The sequence below is a fragment of the Lontra canadensis genome, unplaced genomic scaffold (assembly GCF_010015895.1).
Source record: "Lontra canadensis isolate GAN:19392208 unplaced genomic scaffold, GSC_riverotter_1.0 scaffold17, whole genome shotgun sequence".
Classification (NCBI taxonomy): domain Eukaryota; kingdom Metazoa; phylum Chordata; class Mammalia; order Carnivora; family Mustelidae; genus Lontra; species Lontra canadensis.
In genome coordinates, this window is record NW_022631011.1 from 12,205,398 (window position 1) to 12,224,532 (window position 19,135).

Consider the following 19,135-nt stretch of genomic DNA (forward strand, 5'->3'; position numbering starts at 1 on the left):
TTTTTTTTTTTTCCATACAAAAGAAAGAAATAAAAAGAATAAAAGCAGTCCGGGTGGCCTCTAGAGAAGGGTGGCTGTTGTTGCAGTAATCTTGCAAGTTAATGAGAATTCACCCGGGACTCAAGAGCGACCGAGAGGGGAAAAAGGAGGAGACGGGGTGGGGGTGGGGGGGAGGATAAAAACTCTTCCTTTGCAGCTGGCCCTCTCCCTCATTTGTTGCTCCAATAAGCAGTAATTAGGTCCTGAGCTAATGGTGTCAGCTGATCTGCTGTTTTTAGGCTAGACCCAGAGGAATCTCCATGGAAACCCTGCTGGAGTCGTCCCCCCACCTGGATGCTGAGTGCTCCTTTCCGCCACCTGGCTGCCGCCGCGCCCGCTGCTACCTCCTCCTGCCTCTAACCTGCAGCCTGCAGCATGCGCACTGCCCCCGGGATCCCTAAATGGGACAATTCTGCCCGTGACGTCAGCGCCCAGCCGTCTCCACAGAAACTTTTGTCCCATTGGCCAATCAGAGAGCTTGGAAGGGGCCGGGGAGGGGGGGGGTGGGAGGAGAGGGGAGTGGGAGGGGTGGGGGTGAGGGGAGAGGGGAGAGGTTTAGTGTGTGGAGCTGCTCGCGCTCCGCCCGGGCTGTCAGTCCCGGCTCCAGCCGCCGCGAGACCTTCCCGGAGACGCGCGCACACACAGCGCACCCCCCGCATACCGAACACCCTCGCTCCCTTGCTCGCACACACGCACACACTCAGCCTGGCCGAGCAGGAGCCACTGACCATTTTGCAAGTGCCGGGACCAGCTGCGGCGCAGAGGGTACAAATACTCCGCGTCCCCTTTCGGGGCTTTCGTCTTGAAGACGACGACGAGGGGCGAAGGTGGGCTAGGACGCGGACCAGGCGCGGGGCACTGGTCGGGCCGCCTTCCTGGAACGGCCGCCTCCCGGGACGGGCGCGGGCCTCCGCAGAGAGTAGAATAAAGAGGAGCGGCGGCAATCGCAGCGCGAAGAGGATGGGAAACTCCCCTGTTTCCAGCTCTGTAACAAACGGATGGAAATCCTGAATGGAGGAGCTGCTGATTTCATTTGCTTGAGAAAATCGTCCAGAGGAACTCATATTTGGCTACTCTGAGCAGTGGAGGGGTGTCCATGACGTGGCAGGGGGAAAATAGACATACGAAACCTCCTGTGTGTACTGCAAACTGTAACCAAGCAAGGGGAAAATAATCTCTATTTTAATTTCATGCAAAGGGTTTTAAGCATCTGTATTATAAACTTACTTCTATGCCTTGTACCCAGTTCAGCAGAAACCAGAGGAGTCCTGTCTGGGGACCCCTTCATTATCTGGGAGACCCGCTGCCAGCGGCCTGCCTTCGTTTACCCACATCTCCCTGGAACGGATATCTGTTTGGGGTACCACAGTCTCTCCTATAGAACTATGGCCAAATATCCATGAATGTTTTGCTAATTCTGGGACTTAATTCCTGGAACCTACCTGCAGGGCTGGAATTTAGCCTAAATGCATATGAAGAAATGACATTTTAAACCATTTTAAAAATACCTTAAAAATTTCCCGTGTAGCAGGATTTGATAGGCTTAACAACATGACAGGTAAGAACTTTCTCTCTTTCTAGTCCCTGAACGCCCCACGCAGGGAAAGCCGAAGCGGAACGGGACCCTGGAGGAAGGAGAGTCAGGGGACCCGAGTGCCCTTCGGGGCTCGCATGCACTCGGCCTGGCGGCTGCTTTCGAGACAAGCTCAACCCTCGCTTCCTGGACGGTGGGGCCAGCGGCCGGGGAAGCTTCTGGGGCGCGCGCGCGGGGAGGCGGCGCAGCGCTGCACCTGCCCTGCCCAGGACACAGCCCCGGGGCGAGGCGTCCAGGGACCACCCTCAAGTCAATATTGGGATTTTTAATAAACCAAGGAATGGGATTTTAATTATTTAAAACCCAGCTCCTCTGGGCCAGATGCTGTTGGGATGGTCCTAGTCACACAATATTAAAGAGACCCATCACTAAGAGGACGAGACAAGCGTCCGAGACAAGCGTTGCAATTACGAATGAACCAGAGACTTGGTAGCACAGGGCATTGATTGCTGGTGCCCAGCCGGACCCTCCTCCCCTCTCCATCCACCCCCCCCCCCCCCACCCAAGGCAGGCTCCGGCGGCGGCCGGGACCTCGCGTCCCTACATCGTGGCCGGGGCTGCATTTTTCATGAGCCCCGGGTGAACAGGTGCGAAGTGCGCTGGGAGCATCCGGCCGACGGCCGGGAGCGGGGAACATGGAGAGCGAGCGCGACATGTACCGTCAGTTCCAGGACTGGTGCCTCAGGACTTACGGGGACTCAGGCAAGACCAAGACGGTGACCCGTAAAAAATACGAGCGGATCGTCCAGCTCCTCAACGGCTCCGAGTCGAGCTCCACGGACAACGCCAAATTTAAATTCTGGGTCAAATCGAAGGGCTTCCAGCTGGGCCAGCCGGACGAGGTCCGCGGGGGCGGCGGCTGCGCCAAGCAAGTGCTTTACGTGCCGGTCAAGACCACGGTGAGTGACTCGCCTTCCTCTGTTATTTGTCTGCGGGAGCAGCCGGTGGGGAGGGGAGAGAGAGGGGGGAGAAAGGGGGAGCCGTGAGCCACCGTTGGCTCGTGTGCCCCCCCCCTTTCTCAACCCCCTCCCCAAGTTGTCCCCACTCGCACTAGCCAGGCGCGTTTCCCCCGCGGTGGAGTCTTTGTGGTCCTTTATTTTAAAGCGGCAGCGCACCTCCAGAGCTCGCCGCCCTCCTCGCCTCCGGGTTCCTGAACCCGCTCCTGGAGCTTCCATCCCCGCGTCGGGCGGCCTCCCGCGTCCTCGGGTTGGGCCATTGTCCCATGTCCTTCGCTGGGCGCCTGGCGCGTGTCCCGCTTTCGCCACCAAGCATAAAGGCCACGCTGGAACCCCAGACGCACGCTCTGATAATAGACGATTCTGATCGATCGTCTACAGTGTCTCCTAATTGGCACAAAGCCCGATTGTGGCGCTAGTCGGAGATGTGGGGTTCCCCCCCACCCCCCGCCCCGACACTATCAGGTTTTATTGTTAGACCGCCGCCTGGGAGACACCGGGCTATCCCATCGCCTTGATCACTCCCAGAGATCTTGCCACGACTGTTTAGATTGTAGATAAGGTCCTGGAAATTCCTCCTCCCCGCCCCCCATCCCCTTCCTCACTTCCCCCTTACACAAATAAAGCCGCAGCTACATGATGAACAACAAAGAGACATGGGTTTGGACGCAATCAAATGGTGTATATATTTGTTCCTCGTTCTGGGATAGCTCTAAGTCTCATGGCCACAAAGCTCCAAGCCGAGGAGCAGCAAGGTACTGGGCACTGAGAACCTAGTGTATCTCAGCCTCTCAGGGCAGAAGCCCGTGAGGTTGGGAGGCGGTGGCAGCATCAATTCCCTTTTTAAGAAGATGGGAACTGTGGGCTACAAGTAGGATTGCAGATCAGATCCATAAGACCTCTTTCTTCGTCATGCTACGGTGGGTACTCGCCTGGAGTAGGGGTGGGGGAGGGCGTTTGGCATCCTTTGCATTTTTGCTTGGCTTTGGGGTTTCTTGAGCATTTGCTCGTTTTCCTAACCTCCTCCCACGCCAACCCCTTACTGACAACTGTTTGCCCGTGCAGTATTCCTGGAGGATGCTAGAAAAGGAGATATCTTGCAAGCTATTATTCTCTCTCCAACGGAGGTATATTAAATTGGAAATATGTGCATGAAAGGTTTTTCAGAGGACTATTTGGAGGACTCTTTCAGGTTTGGAAAATAGTTAATGGTTTCCCAGATTAATTAGGGATATCTCTTGAAAGAAGTATATATATATGTATATGTATGTGTGTATATGTGTGTGTGTGTGTGTATTTGGAGTTTATTTGGAAAATGAGAAAAGGAAATAAAGATGAAATAGAAACACACATAAAAGTTCTGCTTTTTTTTTTTAAGTACAATTGTTGGAATTTTCTAGGAGGTAGACCTATAAACACAGCCTTCTCTTTTAATGTGGCATTGCTAAAGACAATGGTGAGATTACTGTCTTGCTTTACTAAATAATGAGGACTAGATGCCTAGATGTGTTTGGATTAGAACTGAGGTTTATTTACATCTGGATGAGTCAGAAGTCTGTTGTGGGGAATGAAGTGCTTTGATTCATTTGTACGGGAAGTAACTTATCCTGATTTTTAAAAATGACTTGTTAGACAAAGTAGATTTAGAATTCAGAACATAAGGATGTATTTTCCTTTGGGCACCAGTGTGCTAACTGAATAAATAAAATAATTAAGGTTTATTGGCCTAAGTAGTATTAGATAATATTTTATATGTTTTTCAAAGCAATTGCTTGGTGGGAAGTTTGTTTTTCATTCCTTTTATATGAAAATCACGTTTCCTCTGTTTATCTGTCAGATAGCTTCACTTGTGTATTGGTCCAGTTTATGCTTACATGGGTTTGGTTACCTCCACTATGTGTATAAACAGATGTGTCCCTTTAAAACATTAATTAAAAATTCTTAACATAAATTGTGTAACAGCCGTAGAGACACTAAGAGAAATATGAATGCCTAGTAATTCAAACCAGACTTCACATGTTCAGATACTCATATTTTCATTGAAAAATTTATGCAGAGTTGTTAAAGAATTATTGCTAAGACATCTAATGTAGAATAACAACTACAGTGTTAATAATAAAGTAACATATCTTTCCCTTTTCAATTCAATAAAGATTCCATATATTTATGGGAGAAAATGTAATTCATTGGGTGATATTCTTAGACAGTGGTTTCCATGTAGTATTTAAGAGATTTGCTCTTCATTCAAGCCTGTTTGGAAATGTTGAAGAGGTTTTTAATTCATGAACTCCTCTATTTCTCTTTATGAAAATTTTATGCTGCTCCTTACATAGAATTATAGGCTCCGCCTTCCCTGAAGGACAGCCAATCATCATTTCAACAAGTTAAAAAATAAATAAAAGGTTCCCTTTTTATCATGTGTTTCTCCGCATCTCAAATTATTTCTTCCTTATAAGTAAGTTTTTCTTTGTAATAGCGGGAGTACAATCGGCAGAAAGACCAAAAAAACAAAACAAAACAAAACAAAACCCATTTTTAATTCCAAGGCATATCTTGGCTGAAATAAAGGACTGTGTTCTTTTCAGGTGGACTGAGAATCTGTTCTCACTCTCTGAGGTTTGAGGGTTTGCGGCTGGCTCTGCTCTCAGGAAGAGAGATTTGTGCCTGGTGTTGCAGTAACCCGCTGCTGCTGGTCATTAGACATCATTACTACCTTGAAAAGGGACAGAGAAGGGAAGAGGACAGGCTGAGGCTAATTAACTGCTGGTGTTTAATGAAAGGGAGACTGATAGCAGCTGGGAGGTCGTAGCAGAACCGAGTGGACACAGCACACAGACTTAACTGAAACAGGACTATCTTTCAGTTTGAAAGAAGCTTGTTTCTACCTCTTATTTTCCTAAAAGGATAGCTGTAGCTTTGCAGATGCTTTCCCCTAAAATCTAAATTGGTGATAAAATCAAGCAAGTGACCACTGACTTAAAATGAAAATGTAGAATACTGGAAAAGATAAACATGCCCTTTACTATTTGTCCTGGCCATGCCTAAAGCTGAGGGGACAGATCTGTCACTGTTTAAATTACTCTGTGGCTGAGGAGATACTGTTTGGTCACCAAGCAACAACATCCTGCAACTCAGCCATTTTAGGTCTAGAGTGGGATCGGCGTGTGTGCCTGCACGCACACGCACGCACGTGTATACACACACACGTGCAGCTTGGCGAGCATCGAATCTAAGTTTTGTTCACACTGCCACCATTGTTTTTAGGTGTTCTCTCTTTAGAGATATCAAAACCTAAAAGGGTGAAGTAATGAATGACTTAAAGCAGTTCTGAAAAAGATACAGGGCATGTCTGACATGGATTATAAGAAATGTTTCATCAGTGGTCATTTTAAATTAACATCACTATGGTGACTCTATTTTACATTTTTGGTTGAGTTTGTTTTTAGAAGCTTTTCATCCTGATTGGCATTTTGCTTTTGGCCACAATTAGTTGACCCGTCACACTTACAATTCAAACCACCCAAACACATTAGATATATACCACTTGATAGTATGCAAGGTAAACTTGGGAAATAACCAGAAAAATCGTTAAACCTTTGTAGTAGTATTAGATTATTGCATTATTGTGTATTTTTTAAAGGCCCACTGCACTGTAAAAAAAATTAGGAAATTTGGCAAACTCACATTTGTATTTGTTTTTCAGTCTTAAGCAAACAAGGCAATGAATGTCCATTATGTGAGTAATGCTTTTCTTGACCTGTATATGTAGGAACGGACATTTAGGTCCAATTTTCGCCTTTTGTGTATTTCTTATTTATATGTATTCCACCAGGGAATATAAAATGGATTTTCATCCAGAAAGGAAAATATATTATCTTTAGTTATGTCATTTAAAAATGATGATTTATTCAGTTCTGCAATCTGTAGCCTCAGATTTCATATTGTTCTTGCTGTGTATACTAATTGATTACTATATAGTGATTAGAATGAATATTCATGGACTGGTTTATAAACAGTTACTGTTTTTTTAGTGCTCTGACTATGGTTTTGGTTACAAATTCTCTATGCTATATCAAGAGTGGAAAAAATAATGCCTCATGAAGAGTCTGTATACATTTCTACCAGGCCGAACTTATGCTTGAGCCACATTCCATGTATATTGGGCCTTGATCTGAAATTTGCTGCAGACATTCCAGAAAAACAAAACTGAGGAACATCCTAGCTACACATTAAGATACTTTATATCTCTGACACAGGCAAATCATGATAATAATAATTAAGATGTAAGCACAGTTTTGCTTACCTCCTATACTTCGAAGACGGGCATTGCTGTAGATAACGAGTGCATTTTTTTCTCTTTGTTTAGGTATTTTGGAGGGCTCTGTAATATAGGTCTTTGAGGGGGTTAAATAGATCCCAAGTATGAGTCTCAGCAATGTGGCTTTATAAGTGGACTTTAGTGGTTCCTAGAGAATTGTGCGGACTGCTCCTTATGGCAAAACCCTAGTACAATGGCAATTATGGCTATCAAGAATAGCAGGAATACCCTTATAAGAGGCCGGTAAGGCGTGAGTATTTAGGGGCAAGGGGCTTGTGGAGATAACTCCCCTGAATGTTTGGAAGAAATCAGACCCTGTTAATATATGAAGACTAGCCCACACATATTTCCCAAGATACCAGTTCTTGACTTTTCCATTGGTTCTTCCTTGTCTTGTTAAGAAGCATAGTTGGGGGCAGGCAGGGCAAGATTCAGCACTCCTTTATATTACCTCAATAAACCTCCTGAACCAGCTGAGATCCTGCTTCTCAAGGTCTTACACTCTAGACTTTGGGCCTAGGACAGAGGAAAGAAGCAACGACAGAGGATGTAGCAGCAGAACTTCTGAGAGTTTCAATCCCATGTCAGGACTATAAAGATCTTTCATTAATAGCTGTTGTATTTGCTAAGACTTCTTATATCTAACTGCAAAGATCAAAGTGAATCTACTATGTTTTAGGTTACATTCGTTTTGATAATCCTGGTATAACAGGATAAAATAAGCTTTATGTATAGCGTAGATGGCAGGGAACGTGGCATAGTGGGCAGGGTATAGATTCTAGAGCAAGATTTAAATCCTGGATTGAACATTGATGATAACTCTAAGTTATGTATATATATATATGTGTGTATACACACACACACACACACACATATATATATATATATATATATATATATATGGAAATTTCTTAAAGACACGGTTTCCTTTTCGTAAATGCCACGAGTAATACTTGCCTAACTAGTTTTGGATGAGAATAATAATTCATAAGCATATAGTGTATGTAATATCTGACATGAAGTAAATGCTAAAAAACAATAGAAGCTCTTCTAAGTATTACTAAGAAAGCAAGGATACCATGATGTAATTAATTAGGTATATGTTATAAATTAGGTATATGTTATAAACTCAAGATCACGCTGCCACAAAGAATTAAAATGTATCTTTCTGAAAGTGTGTGTTATTCAGATACTTATTTTTTAGAAAATAAAAATGATTTTATTTTGTAAAAGTGATACATTTTCACTATTTAAAAAAATCTAAGAGAAAAGGAAAGAAATTTTAAGTTATATTAAATCCACCGTCCAGATTTAACCATCATTAGTTAATTATGAGCATCATTATAGTTGTCTGTCTAAACATACATACCAAAAGGAAATTAAGTATAGTGATTGATTGATATAATGATTGATATGGACAGGCAGAAATAATTTTCCAAAACTGGGATGGTAATTATATGCTAATTTAAGAAGCATAAAACATAATATCAAAATGAAACAAAAGAAACAACATGCAATTCAAAAAATTGCTAATAGACAAATACTTCTTCTTGGAGGTATTTATTCCTGAAGTTAATAGAAAAGATTAAGAAAAACATGAAGAGATGGAATTTTATTCATTTTTTTTTCAACTACAGATTTCAATGTCATTCTTATCATTGACTTTCTCCAATGGTAGGAGAGGAATAAGCCTATTTCACTTTTTCTCACTGTTTTGTTACTCCATGCTTATGTCATATTTATTATGATTATATATTTTATTGTGTTATGTTCATTATATGTGCTATAATTGTTTTTATTTTCAAGGTTTCATGATGGTATATAATTCGGTGCTCATGACTATTTTTCTTTTGGCATGTTTAAATGCTTATCCATTCTTCTGGGTTTTTTTGGTTTTGTTTTTTGTTTTTTGTTTCTCCCTGAATTCTTTGATTTGATTCATCCCTTGGCTACAATTGCTGATCATTTTTTTTTTTTTCTAAAGAAAGCATTATGTGTTCCATTCTTTGAGGTTTGCATACAATTAAAAATATTTGTCCTCAGCTTTTATAACTAAAGAACAACCTAACTAGGTGTAATTTCTTTAATTCCCTCTTTCTACCAGAACGTTGTTGATGATGTGTTTGCCCTGTAAAATTCCAAGGCAAACCTGTTTTTCCAAATTTCATGGATTGTTTGCTCCTTTATCCTTGAAATTAAATAATTTCACTGAGCTATGTTTTGAATTCCTCTTCTCACTGAGTAATTACATTTATGGCCATAGCTTCAGTTGTGTCTATGTTATGAAGACTTGATACATATCTTGTGAGGTTCACAACTGTATTTTACAATTTCTGCTGGATATTTCTACCAAGATATCTCAAAGCACCTCAAACTGAACATAATCCCAAATGACTATTTCTTCTCTCCATTTCTTCATCCTGGGTCTTCCCAGATAACACCTTTTTTTCCCTTTGTATTGTCATTTTTAATAATTATACTGAAATATATCCTAGTATGAGACTGAATCTAGCCAAGCACTAAAACAGTGAGCCAAATGAAATATTTGGTTCTCAGAATAAAAGACAGTTCACAGATCATTCATTATAACTTCAGGGTGGCAAACAGAAATTAAAATGATTTGAAATTATGTAATAATTTGAAAGACTTGGAGAAAGTTATTAACATTATATATTGGAAGAGGAGCAGAAAAAAAAGTAAATTCAATACAATTTTATAAGTAGAATTTCCATAAGCTAATACAGTAAAGTTTTATGAAAAAGGGACATTTACTGACTTACCTATTTTTTTATTGAGTGTAACATTTAACGTTACATTGTGAATTTAGAGGAGAACAGCAGAAAATGACAAATTGTACATTTTCTCCACTTAAAAAGATTACCTGTATTTCTCTCCTTTGTTTAGAAATTGAAAGCACTAAAATAATAGCTTGGCCATGAATCATCCAATGGGCACTCTGAAAAATTTAGAGGCTCTTCTTTACAATAATAGGGAATATATGACTTTGTTTTCCTGTTCCTATCTACATTTCATAAGAGTCATTCTGCCATTTATGTCCAGTATTTGGTGTACAGCAAATGCTACTTTACAAAAATAGTATTGAATTTGTAATTCCTATCCTTTAACAATTATCTTTTTTTTTTTAAAGATTTTATTTATTTATTTGAAACAGAGAGAGAGAGATCACAAGTAGGCAGAGAGGCAGGCAGAGAGAGAGAGGAGAAAGCAGGCTCCCCACTGAGCAGAGGGCCCGATGCGGGCCTCGATCCCAGGACCCTGAGATCATGACCTGAGCCGAAGGCAGAGGCTTAACCCACTGAGCCACCCAGGCGCCCAACGATTATCTTTTTAAAAAACTGAATTATAATTGACAGACAATATGATATTAGTTTCAGGTACACAATAAAATGATTTGATATTTATGTACATTGTAAAATGATTACACAATGTATAGTTACCATCTGTCAACATACTGAGTTGTTACAATATTATTGACTGTATCGTCTATGCTGTATGTTATATTCCCATGTAGTATTTATTTTATAATTGGAAAATTGTACCTCTTAATCCCCATGCCCTTTCTGTCCATCTCCCATCTCCCTTTCCTCTGCCTACCATCAGTTTGTTTTCTGATTTTGAGTCTATTTCTGTTTTGTTTCTTGTTTCTTGGGTTCCACACATAAATAAAGTCATATAATATTTCTTTTTCTGTCTGATGTATTTCACTTAGCAGAATATCTTCTAGGTCCATCCATGTAGATGTAAAAGGCAAGATTTATTCTTTTCTATATATGAGTTTGTTATATTACGTACATATGTAATATATATGTGTAATATGAATCACCTATATATTACACAAATATATGATATATATTCCATCAATATATATCATATATTTGTGTAATATATATATATCACGTTTTCTTTACCTATTTATCAGTGGGTGGTCAGGTTGCTTCCATACCTTGACTATTATAAATAATGCTAATGCTGCAATGAACATAGTGGGGCATATATCTATTCAAATTAGCGTTTGGGTTTTGTTTTGTTTTGTTTTGTTTTTGATAAAGTGGAATTGCTATATTCTATGGTATTTCTATTTTTAACTTTTTGAGGCACCTCCATTCTCTTTTCCATAGTGGTTCCACCAATTGACATTTCTACCAACAGCACATGAGGTTTCCTATTTCTCCGCATCCTTGCCAGTACTTGTTATTTCTTATCTTGTTGATACTAGCCATTCCAACAGGTGGTTTGATTTATATTTCCCTGATGATTTTTTTAAAGGATTTTATTTATTTGAGAGACAGAGAGAGAGACAGAGAACAAGTTGGGGGAAGGACAGAGAGAGAGAGAGAGAGAGAGAAACAGATCCTTGCTGACAAGGGAGCCCGAATGTGGGGCTCAATCCCAGGACCCTGAGATCATGATCTTAGCCTAAGGCAGATGCTTAACCAACCACCCAGACACCCCTCCCTGATGATTTTTAATTGGATTTTTAAAAAATAATTTAGTTTTGTGAACTTTTTGTCTATTTTAGATGTCGACTCCTTATCAGATATGTCATTTGCTAATATTTTCTCCCATTCAGTAGATTGCTTTTCTGTTTTGTTGTTGGTTTCCTTTAGTGTTGAAGGGCTTTTTAGTTTGATATAGTCCCATTTGTTTATTTTTCCATTGTAAAAAATAAATGTCAAAGAGCTTACTGCCTTTGTTTTTCTCCTAGGAATTTCCTCGTTTCAGGTCTTATATTTAAGTGTTTAATCCATTTTGAGTATATTTCTGTGTATGGTGTAAGAAAGTGGTCCACTTCCATTCTTTTGCCTGTGGCTGTCCAGTTTTTCCAACACCATTTGTTGAAGAGACTCTTTTTACCATTGTATATTCTTGTCTCCTTTGTTGTGGATTAACTGATCATATAAGCATGGTCTTATTTCTGGGCTTTCTATCCTGTTCCAATGATCTGTGTATCTTGTTTTTTTGTACCAGTGTCATCTGTTTGGATGACTGTAGTTATGCAGTAGAGTTTGAAATCCAGGAGAGCGATAACTTCAGCTTGTTTTCTTTTTCTTAAGATCACTTTAGTTCTTCAGTCTTTTCTTGGTTCTGTACAAATTTTAGGGTTATTTATTTGAGTTCTTTGAAAAAGGCCATTGGTATTTTGATAAGGATTGTTTTGAATCTGTAGATTGCTTTGGGCAGTATGAACATCTTAATAATATTGTTTCAATCCATGAGCATGAAATATCCTTTCATTTGTCTGTGTCATCTTCAATTCATTTTACTAATATCTTGTAGTTTTCAGAATACAGATCTTTCACCTTCTTGGTTAAATTTATTTGTAGGTATTTTCTTCTTTTTGGTGTAGTTGTAAATGGGATTTTTTATCCTAATCTCTATCCAATAGTTTGTTATTAGTGTATAGAAACACAACAGATTTCTATATATGGATTTTTTATCCTGCACATTTCTGAATTCATTTATTAGCCATAATTTTTGGGGTAGAAGCTTTAGGGTTTCTAGTATATAGTATCATGTCATCTGCATATGTTGACAGTGTTACTTCTTTTTTTTTTTCTCATTTGGATAACTTTTATTTTTCTCACCTAATTGCTGTGGCTAGGATTTCCAGTACTATGTTGAATAAAAGTGGTGAGAGTGGACATTCTTTACTTGCTCCTGACCTGAGAGGAAAAGCTTTATTTTTTCACCATTGAGTATGTTATTAGTTGCATTTGTCAGATATGGGCTTTATTATGTTGAGATATATTCCCACCTTACCTACTTTGTTGAGAATTTTTATCATAAATGGATGTTGAATTTTGACAAATGCTTTTTCTGCATCTTTGAGATAATCGAATGATTTTTATCTTTCATTTTGTTCATATAGTGTGAAGCTGTTTGGTCCTGGATTTCTGTTCATTGGGAGTTTTGTGATTACTGATTCGATTTCATTACCAGTAAAGAGTTTGTTGAGATTTTCTATTTCTATTTCTTCTGATTCATCTTGAAGGAGTATATGTTTCTAGGAATTTATTAATTTCTTCTGGGTTTTCCAACTTTTTGTTGTATAATTATTCATAGTAGTCATTTATAATTCTTTGCATCTCTGGTATTTGTTGTAACTTTTCCCTTTTCATTTCTGATTTTATTTGGCCTCTCTTATTTTCTTGATGACTCTTACTGTAGGTTTATTAGTTTTGTTTATCTTATTTTTTAAAAAATTTCCTTTCACTATGGATGGCAACACAATTTGCCCAGCTATCCAAGGCAAAAATCTTTATGACATTTTTTATTTTCCCCTTTTCTTCCCCTTTTATAGTCCGTACTCTAGGGAATACTGTTGATTCTATGAACTTAGTATGTCTTGAATCCATCATATTCTTACCATACCATATTAATCAATATGACCATTTTGTGACAATTTTGTAGTTTTCCCGAAAGCTTTGAAGGAGGGGATTTGATTTCCTCTGCTTGAATAATGCATGATGCATCCTTGGTGCTCAGTATTAATGCAATAAATGAAAAACTTCCCAGCCTGACACCACATGATGGGCCCTTCTTCTTTGTCAGCATACAATAACTATAATATAATACATAATACTATATTATATAATATATAATATATACCTAAAATACTTATAACTATAATATAATATAATACCATAGCTATATTGGGAACTTTTTTTCACAAAATATAATTAATTAAATTCTTGTAAAAAGCACATAATACAAGGTTAACCATCTTAACCATTTAAAATTTATTTAAATTTTTTTTATTAACATATAATGTATTATTAGCCCCAGGGGTACAGGTCTGTGAATCACCAGGTTTACACACTTCACAGCACTCACCATAGCATATACCTTCCCCAGTGTCGGTAACCCAATCACCATCTCCCTCCTCCCCCCACCCCCCAGCCCTCCATTTGTTTTATGAGATCAAGAGCCTCTTATGGTTTGTCTCCCTCCTGATCCCATCTTGTTTCATTTATTCCTTTCCTACCCCCCAAAGCCCCCCACTTTGCCTCTCAACTTCCTCATATCAGGGAGATCATATGACAATTGTCTTTCTCCTATTGACTTACTCCACTAAGCATAATACCCTCTAGTTCCATCCAAGTTGTCACAATCTCTTAACCATTTTTTTAAAAGATTTTATTTATTTATTTGACAGAGAGAGATCACAAGTAGGCAGAGAGGCAGGCAGTGGGGGTGGTGGGAAGCAGGCTCCCTGCTGAGCAGAGAGCCCAATGCGGGGTTTGATCCTAGGACCCTGAGTTCATGACCTGAGCTGAAGACAGAGGCTTAACCCACTGAGCCATCCAGGTGCCCCCTCTTAACCATTTTTAAATGTACAGTTTAATAGTATTAAGTATAGACATCTTGTTATACAATAGATGTCCAGAACCTTTTTATATTGCAAAACTGAAGCTCTGTATCCATTAAAAAACAAATTTCACCCTGTCTCCTTTTCTTCCAGTCCCTAGTAACCACCATTGTACTTTCTGTTTCTATGTATATGACTACGTTAGATACCTCATATAACTGGAGTCCTATAGTATTTGACTTCTTGTGATTGACTATTTCATTAGCATGATGTCTTCAAGATTCATCCATGGTGTAATAATCTATGGCAGAATTTCCTTCCTTTTTAAGGCTAAATAATCTGCCATTATATGTATGTACCATATTTTGTTTATCTACTCATCTGTTGATGGATCTTCGGGTTCCTTCAGCCTCCTGGCTATTGTCAATAGTGCTGCTATGAACATGGGTGTGCAATTATTCCTCAAGATCCTCCAATTCTTTGGAGATCTCTATCTATACCTATATCTATGTCTATATCTCCCCACAAGTAGGATTGCTGGATTCATTCTATTTTTAGTTTTTTGGAGGACCTGCCATGCTATTTTCCATAGCAGTTGCACCATTTTATAGTGCCACCAACTGTACACAAGATTAAGCACTCTTTAAGACTAAGAAACTAGAGACTTTGCTCCTCATCTGGACCTCTTCAATGAACATACTTCTTTCTAAGGCAATTGCAAGTATTGAATATAACATGATTAGTAACAATACTAATGCCTTACATTTATCAGGTTCTTCCTACAGGTTAAAGATTGGGCTAATCATTTGAAGAAAGCACACCCTTTAATGTTTGCAACAGCCTTATGGTTATTAATGCTTTTTATTACACACTTGGGAAAACTGTGGTTTAAGTTAAGGTGACTTTCTGAAGTCACAGAGCTTCAAAGTGTTGGCGCTCAGAAGGAAATCATTTCAGTTGGATTCTAAAATCCTCGATTTGATCTCCAGACTTTTAAAATAACATACTCTGATTGTTAACAAAAGTGAACATGAAATTATATATGTAATATATATAGTAAATTAATAGATACACTACTGTATTAATAATTAACACATTTAAAATACTCAAAAATATAAACATACAGAACTGAGATTAAAATACATATAAATTCTAATATTTTCTTCTTCACCTCAGTAGGTCCTCTCCTACATTCTCTGGGATGTGCATATACCAGTTGGAGATAATTACTCTAATCCATAGTACAATTTTGCCTCACATTGTGTTTAGCTTACACTTCAGCTAAAATAGCACCTTTTTTTTTATTAAGGAGGGTGTACTCTGTACTCAACCAACACAACATTAAAATAATATCTTAGCTTTACAAATCCTTGACATCCATAAAACAATTACATAGGTTTGATGTTGGTATGACGGTAGAAGTTGTTTCATTAAAGGCATGTTCAGGGAGTGGTACACAGTCAAGGAAAGCTAAAGTATAGGGTATGGTGAAAGGTGAAGTTGGAAAAGTAGGCTGGGCCTAAAGTATGGGAAGCATCCATCGCCATGTTAAAATGTTCGGACTTCATTCCATAGGAAAGGACAGCTACCAAAAGTGAGCAGGGATGTCATAATTTAGGGCTTACAGGTGGAGACTTGATGTCTCATAATGGTTTATGTTGCAGAATATAAATCAAATGAGTAAAATAGAAGCTAAATAGTTCCTTTGACTCAATATGTTGTTTGAAATTTTATAATTACAGATATTACCCAAGAATTAGATTCAAATTTTCAGGCAGTCAATCAGTAAAATTCAGCAGCTTGATGTTTTAATTGAATTTTGTATTATACTGTACAAATCTCAAACTTCAAGTCCAGTAAAATGTTAAAAATAGAATTTATGAAACTTAATAAATGTAAAGTCTCTCTCTTTTTTTTTTTTTAAAGATTTTATCTATTTGACAGAGAGAGAGATCACAAGTAGAGAAAGAGAGAGAGAGAGAGAGAGAGAGAGGAGGAGGAGGCAGGATCCCTGCCTAGCAGAGAGCCTGATATGGGACTTGATCCCAGAACCCTGAGATCAGGACCTGAGCTGAAGGCAGAGGCTTAACCCACTGAGCCACCCAGGCAGCCCCAATGTAGTCTCTTAAAAGGAATATGAATTAAGTCATCTTATAGTAAACGGATTTTTTATTTGTTGTTTTTGGAGTTGAGGAGAAACAATTATTGATCTTTTAGTTGTTGCTATATCCACAATGACAAAGACTTCCCAGAGAAATCTTTCTAAAAACCCAAGTGGAGAATTCTATATAGAACACTGATTCAGGGGGCACCTGGTTGGCTCAGTGGATGGAGTGTGTGTTCAAGCCCGATGTTGGATGAAGAGGTTACTTAAAAATCTTAAAAAAAAAAAAAAAAAGAATAATTATTCAGGTACATGTCTTTTCAAAGTCACGTTAGAGTTTCAAATATTTATTGAAACATGAAGTTTATGTTTTAAAGCAGTATTTTACATCTTGCTCGTACTTTGTTTTATACCCACACATCTCTCTCTACAGTGAGAGTCTTCCCTGTGATCCCTCAATTTTTGTGCACTGTGATAGGCAGGATTCTAAGATGACTTCCAAATGTCCTTCATACTTGTTTACCCCCTCCCCCTGTTTTTGAGTGGGATAGAACCTGTGAATATGATGAGTTATCACTCCCATAATTTTATGTTATATGGTACTGTTGACTTTAAGAAAGAGAGCTTTTTTGGCCCCCTTTAATCACATTAGCCTGTTAAAAGCAGAGAGTTTTTTCACTGGCTCATAGCAGAAGACATGAAGAATTTCAAAGCCGTAGATGGAGGATGCCCTGCGGTTAAGAACTGACAGCAACTTTGTAGAAGCTGAGAGCATGCTTTGCCAATAGCTAGGAAAACAACAGGGATATAAATCCTATAACCATAAGGGAATGAATTCTGCCAACAACCAAAGAAAGCTTGGAAGTGGATCTTTCCCTATTGAGCTTCCAAATGAGAATGTAGCTGGCTGACCCTTGTTTCAGCTTTATGAGGACTTGAGCGGAGGAGCCAGTTAAAATGTATTGAGCTTCTGACCCACAGGAATTGTGAGATAGTAAGTTTGAAGGTTGTAAGCCACCCAATGTGCAGTTACACGGCCAAAGAAAACTCATACATAGCTCTTTGGTACAAGTTTTCTCAAAAGCATATGCACAATCAAAACAAGTCAATTTTTTATTTTTTTATTTTTTAAAAATTTATTTATTTGACACAGAGAGAGATCACAAGTAGGCAGAGAGGCAGGCGGGGGTGGGGGGAGGTGGGGTGGGAAGCAGGCTCCCTGCCAAGCAGAGCCCAATGTGGGGCTCAGTCCCAGGATCCTGAGACCATGACCTGAGCTGAAGGCAGAGGCTTAACCCACTGAGCCACCCAGGCGCCCCGTCAATTTTTTAAAAATCATATTTGACTATTCGTGGTTTAAGATACAGGGAGACATAATGTAAATGTTTTTTTCCACTAATGCCTAATGTGCTGACTTTTTAAAAGTTTTTGATGGAATGGTCCATAACTTAGTAATTTAGTAAAATACAAAATTTCCAACAGATCATCTGAAATATTTAATGATGGCTTGTATTGGGAATATATATATATATATATAGCTTTGATTTTTCTCTTAATGTCTTTATTTTCAAGTGATTTTTATTTCATTATCTTTCTTCTATTTCCTAAATAAAATACAAGGTAGCTTACTATTTTAGGCTTTTTGTGGGAAGATGAAGGCAGAAGAATATACATATCAAGAGAGTATTATAATTTACATAATTGTATTAAGGTATGTAGAAGTGTTTTTGAAAACAATATACAGAAGATACAACAAAATACATCATCATTTATTAGAAATAATCATTCTATAATTTTATTTTTGAATAATTATTTTAATATAATACTCATTTTAAAGAAGACCTGCCTAAACTTTAGGGGCTAGGATATAGAAAATAACATTTATAAGTAGATCTTTTTCTGTTAAAATCTTAGCAGGTGCTGGGAATCATTTTCCCTTCTCTATGTTGAGATGGGAAAAATCTTTGTTTTGATTTTCTTCCTGTCTATCTATCTGGCGAATTTATTCAATAGGCTCTTATGTTCCACTTTTCCTAATTTTAATCAAGTACTCATTTGTGGTACTTTTTCTCACAGTTACAGATTTTCCCACTGTTTGGAGTTGTTAGAAAACTGGGAGGTTGAGAAAGAGGTTCAGAAGATAAGTTCAGTAACTTGGAAAGTTAATTTTGGTAATAAAAAGGAATAACCTGTCTTATAGGCAGAGAGCTGGTCTTTTTGTTATAAGTGGCTTTCTTCCTTTTTAAATGTTATAATGTGTTTTCAGGGAATGTTACTTGAATATTTATGTGTCATCATCATGTAGAAAGGGAGCAGTCATTGAAAGAAGATTGGCAAATATATTTGAAGTTTTCTTCTCTGTGGGGTGCCTAGATAGGGGGCAATTCAGAGAAGGATGCTTGTATTTGGAACTAACTTCACTTGCCAGATGGCTAGAAAGCTCTAGGGGGTTTAATCTAGAGACCGGGGGCAAAGCTAGGTGGCATATATGAGGATCCAGTGTTTAGCTTGGCCATATTAGTATCCTGCTCTAACCAATTGACCTAATTAGATGAGATTTTCAAATCTAATATCGTAGGTTTGTTTGAATTTTAGATGTGGGTCATTGTTCTCTTAGTAGTCTTTGTTTACATGCTCTTTGGTGTTTACCTGAGGTCAAGAAGGAGTTTGCTATATTTGTTTTAATTACTCTTTCTCCATAAAAGCTACCATTATAAAATAATTCATTTGATGATTTGTTTGGTCTCACTAATTTGGAATATGTTAATTTAAAATTAGCATTAATTTGAACAGA

The 19,135-nt window shown here is 38.7% G+C and overlaps 1 protein-coding gene across 5 annotated transcripts in view; it reads left to right on the forward strand.

The window, feature by feature from the left end:
* Positions 1-2,268: 2,268 nt before the first annotated feature.
* NOL4 (nucleolar protein 4) overlaps positions 2,269-19,135 on the forward strand; it is a 390,701-nt gene continuing 373,834 nt past the window's right edge. For 3 of the 5 annotated variants that reach the window (XR_004382911.1, XM_032859653.1, XM_032859654.1), the window contains exon 1: positions 2,269-2,532. Coding sequence is in view for 2 of the 5 variants with exons in the window: in XM_032859653.1 (XP_032715544.1) it covers positions 2,269-2,532 (264 nt within the window). In the remaining 3 variants the exon portion in view is untranslated. Of the gene's footprint in view, positions 2,533-3,198; positions 3,510-3,693; positions 3,717-19,135 lie in introns of those variants that run through there. The other 2 variants (XM_032859655.1, XM_032859658.1) reach the window with 2 other exon arrangements.